Below are 14,684 nucleotides of genomic sequence, written 5' to 3' on the forward strand. Positions count from 1 at the left end.
CGTGTATTGCCAGTGCCATCTTGGGAGGAAACCCATGAGGTTACGGGAAGAACATACAAACTTTTTACAGATGACACTGAAATGGAACCCCCGTTCTCACAGCCTGCACTGTAATTGTGTTACGCTAACCCCTGGCCTACCGTGCTTCCCTTGTTACTGGTCAAGAGGAGATTTGTGGTCCCCCAAGCCCACGATGATTAGGAACAACCTCAGTTTGACCACTCTTGGCTTTCTCCTGAATTTGCATTTGTAATTTTTGCTGGGGCTTTTTTGAGTTCTGTACTTCTGTTCCAGGAACTGGCACTGCGCACGCTAATGAAGTTTGTGCAGACCGAAGGAATGAAGCCTCTCGTGCAACGTGAAGACGAAGATTCTTGTATCTTCCCTGTGGAGTTGCTGACGGTGAGTGCTCTATGTTGAAATTTCTCTCTGCAGTGTGAATGTTGAGTTATGGAGACGCTTGTGGGAGGAGTACTTTGTTTCAAAATGTAGAGGGATCAAAGTTCAAAGTAATTTTTTTTATTATCAAAGTACATTTATATCACCATATACAACCCTGAGATTCTTTATTGCGGGCATTCACAGTCAATACAAAGAATAAAAAAAAACAATGAATATTTAGAATGAGGTGAAGAGTACTGAAAATTGTGTAAATAAAATAAAAATAATAATAATAATACTGAGACCATGAGTTGTAGATCCATTGAAAGTGCGTCCATGGGTTGTGGAATCAGTTGAGTGTTGAATTGAGTGAAGTTATAACCTCTGGTTCAAGAGCCTGATGGCTGAGGGGTAATAATTGTTCCTGAGCCTGGTGGTGTGGATCCTGAGGCTCCTGTGCCTCCTTCCTGATGGCAGCAGTGAGAAAAGAGCATGGCCCAGTTGGTTGGGTTCCCTGATGATGGATGCTGCTTTCCTACGACAGTGTTTTGTGTAGGTGTGCTCAATGGTGGGGGGAGGGGGGGCTTTATCTGTGATGTACTGGGCAGAATCCACTACTTTTTGTAGGATTTTCCATTCAAGGGCATTGGTGTTTCCATACCAGGCCATGATGCAGCCTATCAGTATATTCTCCACCACACATTTAAAGAAATTTGTCAAAGTAGAAGTTTGGCAAATGGGACGAGCTCAGTTGGGAATCTTGGTCAGCATGGACCTGATGGGCCAAAAGGCCTCTTTCCATGTTGTATGACTCTTTGACTCTCTAATAACCATACAGAACCAATGGAAGACTGCACCAATAGGGTGTTCAATCAGTGTGCAGAAGACAACAAACCGTGCAAATACAAAAAGAAAGATAATAAATAAGCAATAAATATCGAGAACATGAGAAAAAGTGTCTTTGAAAGTGAGTCCATAGGTTGTGGGAACATTTCAGTGATGGGGCACGTCAAGTTATCCCCTTTTGCTTCAAGAGCCTGATGGTTGAGGGGTAATAACTGTTCCTGAACCTGGTGATGTAGGACCTGAGGCTCCTGTGCCATCTTTTGATGGTGGCAGTGAGAAGAGAACATGGCCTGGGTGGTGGGGGTCCCTGATGATGGATGCTGCTTTCCTACAATGGCATGTCTTGTAGATGTGCTTAATGGTAGAGAGAGCTTTACCCGTGATGGACTGGACCTTATCCGCTACATTATAGGCTTTTCCATACAAAGGCGTTGGTGCTTCCATACCAGTCTGTGAGGCAACTAGAGTGGGCCATTCACACTTGTCACCTGCTCTGAATTTGATACATTGATGCTCTAAGGCCCATCTTTGGAGGATATGGGCATCACTGAAAAAGCCAGTATTTATTGCCCACTCTTAATTACCCTTGACTAGTTTCAGAGGGCATTTTAACATGACCACATTGGTGAGGCTGGAGTCACATATAGACCCCGGTTAAAGATGATGGTTTGGGATTGACTTATTATTGTCACATGTACCAAGATATAGTGAAAAGTTTGCTTTGTACACTGTTCATGCAGGTCAGATCATTACACAGTGATTTGTGGTAAAACAATAATGTTATTCCTTGGAAGATTGAGGGGAGATTTGATAGAGGTACACAAAATTGTGAGGTGTTTAGATAGCTGGCTTTTTCCACTGAGGTTGGGTGGGACTACAACCAGAGATCGTGGGTTAAGGGTGAAAGGTGAGAAGTGTAAGGGGGACACGAGGGGAAGCTACTTCACTCAGAGGGTGGTGAGAGTGTGGAATGAGTTGCAAGTCCTGCCTGTGAGTTTGATTTTAACAAGTTTGGAGAGGTACATGGATGGGAGGGGTTTGGAGGGCTGTGGTCCTGGTGCAGATCGATGGGAGTAGGCAGTTTGAGTGGTTTGGCACGGACTAGATGAGCTGAGGGGCCTGTTTCTGTGCTGCACTTCTCTATGAAAATGCTGAATAAAGTGTGTTACGAGAATACACATAAAATTAAGATGTTTGCTGGCCTGGGCTAGCATCAGTGGCATCAGCAGTTGGTCTGCCACCTGCCCTCAGGGGAAGGAGAGATAAGGAACAATGGAGCAGCGTCTGGAGATGTGTAATGAAGGGACGTGGGGGAGAGAGCTGTCTGGAGCGGCTCCCCCCTTTGAACCCTGAACTGTTTGAAGTGATGGACAGGCGATACCCCAGCAGGGGGATAAAAAGGGGACAGGTTCGCTAAGACAGACACACACGCCACCCGAGGTAACGAGACCCTGGAAGCGGTGCGCCTCTCACGAGTGGATGAGAAGTACCAGACAACGACAAGGGTGGAAAGGTACGATCAGCGGGAACCCGGTGTGTCCCCGCCCTTGCCTGGGTGCCGGGTTCACTGCAGAGGATCGACCGCATCTGGAGGAGGGGTCACAGTCGGTGACCTCAGGTGACATCACCAAGGACCCGCCCAAATGCTGTTTGTGAGCCATCTCGCTGGTCTGTGAGTGAAGCCGTTCTGAATGATCAGTTGTTCCTATTCTATGTCTCTCTTCCCCCACCTTGTCCATCGCCATGGCAACGATTACTGCGAACTGGACTACTAACTGGACTGAACTTTGAGTCATTTTGAAATTGGTCATTTACCCCTAGACAACGATAGAGCTTGATTGATGCTGTTATCTTAATTCTGTGCACATGTGTGGTTATCATTGTTGAATTGTTGCATTTATTATCCTTTCGATTACTGTGTTGCTTGTTTCTTTAATAAAACTTTCTTAGTTCTAGTACTCCAGACTCCAACTGAGTGATCCATTTCTGCTGGTTTGGCAACCCAGTTACGGGGTACGTAACAAGTGTTACAGAGGAAGTGTAGTGCAGGCAGCCAATAAGGTGTGAGGTCAAGTCCAGAATTTCTTCTCCAAACAATATGATTGGGTTTCTTTTAAAATAACAGTCCAATATCTTTGTGATCATTGTTACATAAACTAACAATTATAATTCTAGATTCATCATCATCATTGATTGCAGTGTGCTATGAGGTGGGCGATTATGGCCTTTCTTCTGTCTACCGAGTGAGGGATTATTGCCGCGAGGAATACCCCTTCACGCTGTTACTCTTTCCATAACCATGATTGTTCTTGTCAAATTTTCTTAAAAATGTGGTTTGCCATTGCCTTCTTCTGAAATTCTAGATTACTAGCTCAGCTGAAATTCTGCATCATCTTTGATGGGATTAGAACTCTAGCTCCTGAGTGAAAAGTTAGAACAATCATGTGTACAAGGAGACCAAAAGACCATAAGATATAGGAGCAGAATTAGGCCATTTGGCCCATTGAGTTTGCTCTGCCATTTCATCATGGCTGATCCATTTCTTTCTCAGCCCCAATCTCCTGCCTTCTCCCCAATCCCTTCATGCCCTGACTAAACAGGAATATATCAACCTCTACCTTAAATACACCCAATAACTTGACCTTCACAGCCACTTGTGGCAACGAGTTCACACTTTCTAGCTGTATATGTGTGTGTGTGATATATGTGTGTATGTATATAAAATATATACTAAATAGTGCAAAAAAAATGATTTAGAGTATATAATAAATAGTCAAATTAAATCAGCAGTACAAAAATAGAATTTAAAAAGAAGTAGTGAGATGGTGTTCATGGGTTCAGTGTCCATTCAGAAATCCGATGGCAGAGGGGAAGAAGCCGTTCCTGAATCGTTGAGTGTGTGCCTTCAGGCTCCTGTACCTCCTTCCTGATGGTAGCAGTGAGAACAGGGCATGAGCTGGGTGATGGATGCCAGCTTTTTGTGGCATCGCTCCTTGAAGATGTCCTGGACACTACAGAGACTGGTGCCCATGATGGAGCTGACTGAGTTTACAACTCTCTGCAGTTTACTTCAGTCCCGTGCAGTTGTGCCCCCCACCCCCATACCAGACAGTGATGCAGCCAGTCAGAATGCTCTCCATGGTACACCTGGAGAAATTTTCCACTGATCTTGGTGACATACCAAGTCTCTTCAAACTCCTAATGAATTATAGCCGCTGCCGTGCCTTCTTGGTAACTGCATCGACATGTTGGGACCAGGTTAGTTCCCCAGGGATACTGATACCCAGGAATGTGAAATTGGTCACTCTTTCCACTTCTGATCGTCGATATCCCTCTATCTCTTTAATTTCAATGTTTCTATTGAAAAGCCTCTGAACTGCTTGTTTCCATGACTACGCTGGTAGCCTAGCATTCTGTGTGAAACACCTTTCAACTCATCCCTGTAATGTTCAATCAGGTTTGTGGGTCTGGCAAGTGGACAGGAAATGGACTGACTTTGAATAGGTATATTAATCATTTATTTACAAACAGTAAAAATTCAACCAAACATTCATGTTCCCCAAGTTACACACACTACAAGCTGAATATTCAACAAACATACATACATTCGACAAAAGCACTTAGTGAAAAAGTCCACGCAGAGTATACCTTCCCAATCATCATGTGCGTCCTTGCCTTAAACAAAGGAAGAAGAGAGCAGGCCCCTTTCACGTGCTATTTTATAAACCCAGGATATTTGAAACTGAACACTAGGCATCTATCCAATGGGAAAAGCTCTGCTGCGTCTAAACTAACCAATCACAAAGGAAGCGACTTTCAACAATCAGAATAAGGCACACCCCCACAGTTCACACCATCCACCGAAACGTAACATCATGTTCTCTGGTGTTTGACATTTCTACCCTGGGAGAAGGGTAGAATCCTCTCATGATTTTAAACACTTCAGTTAGGTGCATCTTCAGCCTCTTGGGAAAATAACACGCAGTAGTGTAGCGGTTAGCAGAACGCTTTACAGTGTCAGCGATTAGGGCTGAATTCCTGCCGCTGTCCGTACTGCAGGGGTTTTCCCAGCCGCTCCAGTTTCCTCCCACATTCAGCTGTGGGCTTGATATGTTGATGCGGGAAGTGTGGCGACACTTGCGGGCTGCCCCCGATACATCCTCGGACTGTGTTGGTCATTGACGCAAGTGACACATTTCCACTGTACGTTTTGATATACGTGTGACAAATAAAGCTAATCTTTAAATTTTTAACCTAGTAGTTCACACCAATAAGCCGTCATTCACAGACCACCCCAGGCATCCATCCATCCTTCACTTCGGCCCCTTTCCCCTCTCCTCCTGATCTATCCAGTTCCTCTGACACCCACTTTCTTTCAGCTCCTCTGCCCCCTCCATCTGCCCTTCACCCACACATCACCTCCCACTGGGTCCCCTCCCTCCACTCTTTCCCATCTGCCCTCCCCACCACCCTCACTTGGTTCCATTCTCCACCTTTCTCTCAGATCAGATCCCACCATCTACAGCTCTTTGTCACTTGGATCCACCCATCGCCTCCCAGCCTCTGATACCATTCCCACTCTCCCTCCTCCATCGGCCTTTTGTTCCTCACCTGGATCCACCCATCACCTCCCAGCCTCTGTCACCGTTCTCACTCTCCCTCCCCCATCTGCCTATCATCCCTCCTACCTGGATCCACCCATCACCTGCCAGCCTCTCTCACTATTTCCACTCTCACACCTCCAACTGCCTATCATCCCTCCCACCTGGATCCACCCATCATCTCCCTGCCTCTGTCACCGTTCTCACTCTCCCTCCCCCCTCTGCCTATCATCCCTCCTACCTGGATCCACCCATCATCTCCCAACCTCTCTCACTATATCCATCTGCCTATCATCCCTCCTACCTGGATCCATCCATCATCTCCCTGCCTCTGTCACATTTCCACTGTCCTGCCTCCATCTGCCTATCATCCCTCCTACCTGGATCCACCCTTCATCTCCCAGCCTCTCTCACTATTCCCACTCTCCCCTCCCTATCATCCCAACTCACCTGGGTCCACCCATCACCTCCCAATCTGTGGGGAGGTCTTGACTCAATGTTGCCTGTCCATCTTGCTCCTCAGATGCTGTCTGGCCAGCTGAGTTCTTCCAGAATTTTGTGTTCTACAATCCTGCATCTGCAGTCACTAGTATCTGCACCCATTCCTGTCCAGTTGATCTACCCAATGTCAGCCCTGTGATTGGGCACCATGGTAGTGTAGCGGCTGTCTTAACACTGTTACAGCTCAGGGTGTTCCTTAAGACCATAGGATATTGGAGCAGAATTGGGCCATTTGTGGCCCGAGTCTGCTCTGCCATTTCATCATGGCTGATCCAATTTCCTTCTGAGCCCCAATCTTCTGCTTCTCCCCGTATCCCTTCGTGCCCTGACTAGTCAAGAATCTATCAACCTCTGCCTTAAATATACCCTATGACCCGACCTCTGCAGCCGCCTGTGTGACGAATTCCACAGATTCACCACTCTCTGGTTAAATAAATTCCTCCTCATCTCTGTTCTAAAAGAATGCCCACCTATTCTGAGGCTGTGTCCTCTGGTCTTAGACTCCCCCATCATAGGAAACATTCTCTCCACATCCACTCTGTCAAGGTCTTTCAACATTCAATAGGTTTCAATGAGATTCCCCCCTCCCCACCCTTCTCATTCTCCTGAATTCTAGTGGGTGGAGGCCCAGAGCCATCAAACACTCCTCATATGACAAGACTTATAATCCTGGAATCAATTTCATTCCGGAGTTTGGAGTTCAGTTCCTGCGCCATCTTTAAGTAATTTGTACATTCTCCTGTGTGACTGCATGAATTTTCCCTGGGTGCTCTGGTTTTCTCCTTAAAACGTTCTGGTTAGTAGGTTAATTGGTCATTGTAAGTTGTCCTGTGATTGGGATAGGGTCAAATCGGTGAGTTGCTAGACAGCCGTATCTGTATCTCTAAATAAATAAATTGCCTCAGATCACGGGGATGATGGCAAAGACAGTTCTCACAGTGGCCCCGTGATGTACCTCTGTGGTGTTGTTCACCTCCCCATTTCCCATCCTTCATCAGCAGTGCGATGTTATGGTTTTCCCGCCCTTCCGTACCCGTTTACATTTCTCAGTGTTGTAAACCACCAGGATTTCTGCACCCTAATTCTGCCCACTTAATCACATATCCTCCCCCCTCCATTTTTAATCCTTCCAACTGTGGCAGTGTGTCTTTGAAATATCTCAGCCCAGGACCTTGACTGTTTGTTCCTTTCAATAGATCACACACAAAATGCCAGAAGAACTCAACGGGTCAGGCAGCATCTCTAGAAATGAACAAACGGTCAACATTTTGAGCCGAGACCCTTCTTCACATTTCCTTCCACAGATGCTGCCTTTCTTGCCGAATTCCTCCAGCATTTTGTGTGTGTTACTCTGGATTTCCAGCATCTGCAGAATTGCTTGTGTTTATAGTAGTGCCTTTCATTGCCTTTGATCTGAAATTCCTCCTCTAAACTACTCCGTCTCTTCACTTTTCTCTCATTCCGTTACACACTGGCTTAAACCTGACTATATCACCCTTCCCTTTTCTGGCCCAGGTTCACGTTTTCTTCAACAGCCTCTCTCTGACGCGCTGTGGGAAATTATTACCCTCGTGTTCAATGGTTCAGTTTAACATCAGAGAATGTATACAATCTGAAATTCTTACTCTTCATGGACATCCACGAAACAGAAGAAAATAAAACCAGAGAATGAATGACAGAAAAATAGTGGAACCAGAAAGCCCCCCTCCTCCCCCCCATACACAAACAACAGTACAAGCGTGAAACCTTGCCCCTCTCCCCACCACGAAGCAATAACAAGCCACCAAAGACCACTGTGCCGACTGGCGGTGTAGTGGACCTCGAGCTGAGTGGTTCCCAGTTCGAAATTGTCTGGCTCCTTGCACACTTTCCATCGGCGGTGAGTTGAGCATCGAGCTAGCAAACTGGGCCTCATCAAAAACAGGCAAATGCTAAGGAAACGGCGAGGTTGCCACCCGATGCACCACAAGGCGCAGAAAGGATCAGCAACACGAGACCGTGATCTATAGACCATCAAAAACTGCCCTCCATCCCGACACCTTGACATCTCAACAGGCCGTCTCTCTTACTAACGAAGGAGAGAGGGAGAGGTATCGCTCCTGCCACCAGTGAGCTAATGACCTTCTCTCTCGCTGTTTCAATGTTACGGTCTGCAGCGTCACTTATTTTGAGTTCTCCTGACTTGAGAATCAGCAGACTCTCTCTGAGAGGGACTGATCAAGTGCAGATGCCTCCGACAGCCGCACCTGCTGTTTCAAGTTTCCGATCTCCCGCGAATCTTCACTCGGTGAGGAGTCGGGCGGACCACAGGTCCAGACCCTGAAGACGCACGTCTTCCAAGCGACTGCAGGAGATCCTGAAACGCAGGCCGCTCGGCAAGTTCTGAAGAGCTGGAGCCCACCGTCCTTGTCGCTTTATAAATAGAAATTATTGAAAGTGCCGCACACAGTGCTGGAGGAACTCAGCAGGCCTGGCAGCATCTATGCAAAACAGTCGATGTTTTGGGCTAAGATCAGTCCTGATGAAGGGCTTCGGCCTGAAATGTCGACTGTACTCTTTTCCATAGGTGCTGCCTGGCCTGCTGAGTTCCCCCAGCATTTTGTGTGTGTTGCTCTGGATTTCCAGCAACTGCAGGTTCTCTCTTCTTTGTTATTGATCATGCCGTTATTCTGTGGGAATTATTCAGGAGTGTATTCAATATTCACAGCTGATCCTGGGAGTGTGTCAGTTTTGACAGAAGTTCACAGTGTTAATATTTTCAAAGCGCACCAGCCAGTGTGACTATTTACAGGACGGATTTAAAGATTGCACCAGAGTTTTCTGAGGGTTACCAGGCATGTGCTGATGTTTACAGGGTCAGTGGGAGTGTTCAGATTCAAAATTGTTTAATGTCATTTCCAGTACCCAAGTGTAAAGAATGAAACACAAAATTAAACACAAGATTCCAAGAACAAATGATAAAACAACACAATAAATACGTAAAGATAGCTTATATGCAGAAATAGATTGTATGACCCTAAAGTGACACTAGGCTGTACGTAGACTAGGTGGCACGGTAGTGTGGTTAACACGGTGATTTGCAGTACCAGCAACCCAGATTCAATTCCCGCTGGTGCCTGTACGTTCTCCCCGTGACCACGTGGGTTTGCTCCAGGTGCTCTGGTTTCCTCCCACAGTCCGAAGACATACCGGTTGGTAGGCTAATTGGTCATTGTAAATTGTCTTGTGGTTAGGCTAAGGTTAAATCGGGGTTTGCTGGGAGGTGTGTCTCGAAGGGCCGGAAGAGCCTATTCCAAGATGTAACTCAATAAATAAATAAGGTGACTGAATGGGAAATAATAAAGTTGTGGTGGAGTTGGTGGGTGGAGATGTTGATCAGCCTTGCTGTTTGGGGAGAGTAACTGACTTTGAGTCTGGTGGTCCTGGTGTGGATACTATGTAGCCTCCTCTGTGATGGGAGTGGGACTAACAGTCCAGGAGCAGGGTGGGTGGATACTTCATGACATTGCTGGCTCTTTTCTGGCCCCTTTCTATAATACAATACTGTGCAGAAGTCTTAGGCACCTGTTAAAAAATCTGTAAAGTGAAGATGCTTTTAAAAATAATGAAATGAAAAATTTCTAAATATATAAAAAATAAAAATAGATGTCAAACAGTAAAAGTACTAAATCAAATCAAAATTTGGTGTGACCACCCTTTGCCTGTAAAACTGTCTCAATTCTCTTGCATACACTGTCGTGCAGCTTTATAAGAAAATCTGCTGGTAGGTTGTTCCAGTCATCTTGGAGAACTTGCTACAGTTCTTCACAAGACTTTGACTGTCTTGCTTGCTTCTGTCTCTCCAGGTACCCTCAAATAGCCTTGTTGATATTGAAATCGGGGCACTGTGGAGGCCATACAAATCTGAACCCAGAAAAAAAATATATCTAGGGTGCCTCAGACTTGCGCATGGTGCTGTATGTCCTTTATGGTGGGTAGACTTGCGCATGGTGCTGTATGTCCTTTATGGTGGGTAGGCTGGTACTGGTGATGCATGGGGCAGTTTTGACTTCCTATTGTGGAGCCTTCCTATCTGCCACAGTACAGGTCCTGTACCATGCAGTGATACAGCTTGTCAAGATGCTCTCCACTGCATATCTATAGAATGACGTTAGTATGGCCGTGCAAAGTCCAGAGCTCTTCAGCACCCTTAAAGTAGGATGTCTTCTGGGACCATGAGATATTGTGTGTGATGTGCACTCCCAGGAGTTTGAAACTGCTGTGCTGTTGATGTAAAGAGGGCTGTGAGTTCTCCTGAAGTCAATAACCATCTCCTTTGTCCCGTTGATGGAGTATGTTGGGATTTGGATGAGGCCCCCATAGTGCTGACTCGATGTGACGGAGGCTCAAACGTCCGGCAGTACCTTTTTAAGCAATTGATGCTGAAGTTTCTAAAAAGAAAGATATATGTTCAGTCCATTGCACAGCTGTGGGTGGAAGCTTTAAACCTAGAAATTGGTGTTTGCCGTTGAGCTGTGTGCTGGATGGCTTCGGTGGTTGGGGTAATCAGGGTGGAGGCTTCCAGGGTTAAACCTTGTTGTTTTTGGTTTTCTTGTTCTGAGAGACCTGACCTAAATTTACGAGTGAGGAGAGGTTGAGGTTACAGAATTGACGAATTGCATTTCGTCTCGGGCGTCATGCTTGTTCACGTATTCTAGTAAAAAGCAGCACACTGAGGATGTATGACACTACACGTCAATCTGTCCAGGCAGTGACTTTTGAGATGCTTGTCCTTATTCATTGAACGTAGAACAGTACAGCACAGGTACAAACTATTTGTCTCACAATGTTGTTGCTGAACCAGCTAAAAAGCAAGTCAAAAACACCCAAACACTAATCCCTCCTACCTACACCATGCCCATTTATGAGATTTACCCAAAACCATTGCATATGAATCCATTATGAGAGAGAAGTTTAAAAGAACTTTATTTTACTTTACAGTTCAATGTCTAGTGGGTTCCCCATGGAATCAGTTTCACAATTGGTAATACAGGTGCAGTAGCTGACCTTGAAAAGGGAGATTAGACAGAAAATATGTAAAATTGCACAGAATGCACAATTATGTAATTGAAGGCATTGCATCAACAATGTAATTGAATAGTTAGCAAAGACAAACGAATAAAATTCCTTTGACAGAGGATTGGGAAGTTTTTAAAAGCTCACAAGAGCAAACTAAGAAGGTCATTAAGAGGGAAAAGATGAACTATGAAAGGAAGCTAGCAAATAATATCAAAGAGGATACTAAAAGCTTTTTCAAGTATATAAAGAGTAAAAGACAGGTGAGAGTAGACCGATGACAGGTGACCGATAGAAAATGATGTTGGAGAAATTGTAATGGGAGATAAGGAGATGGCGGAGGAACTGAATGAGTATTTTGCATCAGTCTTCACTGAGGAAGACATCAGCAGTATACCGGACACTGAAGGGTGGCAGGGAAGAGAAGTGTGCGCAGTCACAATTACGACAGAGGAAGTACCCAGGAAGCTGAATAGTCTAACGGTAGATAAATCTCCCGGACCAGATGAAATGCACCCTTGTGTTCTGTAGGAAGTAGCTGTGGAGATTGCAGAGGCATTAGCGATGATCTTTCAAAAGTTGATAGATTCTGGCATGGTTGCGGAGGACTAGAAGCTTGCAAATGTCACTCCGCTATTTAAGAAGGGGGCAAGGAAGCAAAAAGGAAATTATAGACCTGTTAGCTTGACATCGGTGGTTGGGAAGTTGTTGGAGTCGATTGTCAAAGATGAGGTTACGGAGTACCTGGAGGCGTATGACAAGATAGGCAGAACTCAGCATGGTTTCCTTAAAGAAAAATCCTGCCTGACAAACCTATTACAATTTTTTGAGGAAATTACAAGTAGGCTAGACAAGGGAGATGCAGTGGATGTTGTATATTTGGATTTTCAGAAGGCCTTTGACAAGGTGCCACACATGAGGCTACTTAACAAGATAAGAGCCCATGATATTACGGGAAAGTTACATACGTGGATAGAGCTTTGGCTGATTGGCAGGAAACAGAGAGTGGCAATAAAGGGATCCTATTCTGGTTGGCTGCCGGTTTCCAGTGGTGTTCCGCAGGGGTCTGTGTTGGGGCCGCTTCTTTTTACGTTGTACATCAACGATTTGGATTATGGAATAGATGGCTTTGTGGCTAAGTTTGCTGATGATACGAAGATAGGTGGAGGGGCTGGTAGTGCTGAGGAAACAGAGAGTCTGCAGAGAGACTTGGATAGATTGGAAGAATGGGCAAAGAAGTGGCAAATGAAATACAATGTTGGAAAGTGTATGGTTATGCACTTTGGCGGAAGAAATAAATGGGCAGACTATTATTTAAATGGGGAGAGAATTCAAAGTTCTGCGATGCAACGGGACTTGGGAGTCCTCGTGCAGGATACACTTAAGCTTAACCTCCAGGTTGAGTCGGTGGTGAAGAAGGCGAATGCAATGTTGGCATTCATTTCTAGAGGAATACAGTATAGGAACAGGGATGTGATGTTGAGGCTCTATAAGGTGCTGGTGAGACCTCACTTGGAGTACTGTGGGCAGTTTTGGTCTCCTTATTTAAGAAAGGATGTGCTGACGTTGGAGAGGGTACAGAAAAGATTCACTAGAATGATTCCGGGAATGAGAGGGTTAACATATGACGAACGTTTGTCCGCTTTGGACTGTACTCCTTGGAGTTTAGAAGAATGAGGGGGGACCTCATAGAAACATTTCCAATGTTGAAAGGCATGGACAGGGTGGATGTGGCAAAGTTGTTTTCCATGATGGAGGAGTCTTGTACGAGAGGGCATGACTTAAGGATTGAAGGGCGCCCATTCAGAACAGAAATGCGAAGAAATTTTTTTTTCCAGAGGGTGGTGAATCTATGGAATTTGTTGCCACAGGTGGCAGTGGAGGCCAAGTCATTGGGTGTATTTAAGGCAGAGATTGATAGGTATCTGAGTAGCCAGGGCATCAAAGGTTATGGTGAGAAGGCAGGAGAGTGGGACTAAATGGGAGAATGGATCAGCTCATGATAAAATGGCGGAGCAGACTCAATGGGCCGAATGGCTGACTTCTGCTCCTTTGTCTTATGGTCTTATGGTCTTGTATCCCTCCATCTTCCTCACATCCATGTGCCTATCCAAACATCTCTTAAAAGCCTGTAATGGATTTGCCTCTTCCACCACACCAGCCACCTAGGACACTCTGAGTAAAAAAAAACTTACCCTTCACATCCCCCTCGAACCTACCCCTGGTCACCTTCAATGCATGTCCTCTGGTATCAGACATTTCACCCCTGGGAAACAGATACTATCTGTCTACTCTCTCTATGCCTCTCATAATCTTGTAAACCTCAATCAGATCTCTCCTCAGCCTCCGGTGCTCCAAAGCAAACAACCCAAGTTTATCCACACTCTCATGATAGCACATGCTCTCTAAATCAGGCAGCATCTTGGTAAACCTCTTCTGCATCCCCACCAAAGCCTCGACGTCCATCCTTTAGTGGGACAACCAGAACTGTTGGACAAAGTCCAGATGTGGCCTAACCAGAGTTTTACAAAATTACAATATAACCTCCTGACTTTTGAACTCTGTGTGTCAAAGCTAATCAGGCCTCCTCTGTCTGTCTCCAGCTCTCAGCCCTCTACCTGCACTCCTCCAGCTGTGGCCTGCTGTACACTCCGATGTCCACTGCCCCACTCAAGGTGGCTCTGCCTTCAACTTCTCAAGCCTGAACCTCCTCAGTTTCCTCCGGAAGCTTCTGTCTCCCCTTTCTACTGGATGCCCCATCTCTTTGAGTGAAACCTCAGAGGTATATCATGTTGTCAAAAACTTTGACAAACTTCTATAGATACGTAGTGAAGAGTGGGACTGACTGGAGGCATCATGGCCTGGTATGGGAACACCAATGCCTTTGAACAGAAAATCCTACAGAAGGTAGTGGATTCGGCCCAGTACATCACTGGTAAAGCCCTCCTAATCAGTGAGCACTTGTACATGAAATACTGTTGTAGGAAAGCAATCCACCACCAGAGATGCAACCACCCAGGCCATGCTCTCTTCTCGCTCCTACCATCAGGTGGAAGGTATAGGAGCTTCAGGACTCACACCACCAGGTTCAGGGACAGTTACTACCCCTCAACCATCAGGCTCTTGAACAAAAGGGGATAACTACACCCACCCATCCGTTGAGATGTTCCTACAAGCAATGATCTCACTTTAAGGACTCTTTAACTCGTTATCTCATGTTCTCATTATTTGTTGCTATTTACTTATATTTACATTTGCACAGTTTGTTGTCTTCTGCACTCTGGTTGATCTTTCATTGAT

General features: G+C 45.6%; 1 protein-coding gene across 1 annotated transcript in view; it reads left to right on the forward strand.

Annotated features, from left to right (window-relative positions):
- noc4l (nucleolar complex associated 4 homolog) overlaps positions 1-14,684 on the forward strand; it is a 66,258-nt gene that overhangs the window by 18,878 nt on the left and 32,696 nt on the right. The window contains exon 4 of the mRNA XM_063074079.1: positions 295-402. Within this exon, the coding sequence (XP_062930149.1) occupies positions 295-402 (108 nt within the window). The remainder of the gene's footprint in view (positions 1-294; positions 403-14,684) is intronic.

Source organism: Mobula hypostoma, chromosome 21 (genome assembly GCF_963921235.1).
Source record: "Mobula hypostoma chromosome 21, sMobHyp1.1, whole genome shotgun sequence".
In the NCBI taxonomy this organism is placed as follows: Eukaryota; Metazoa; Chordata; class Chondrichthyes; order Myliobatiformes; family Myliobatidae; genus Mobula; species Mobula hypostoma.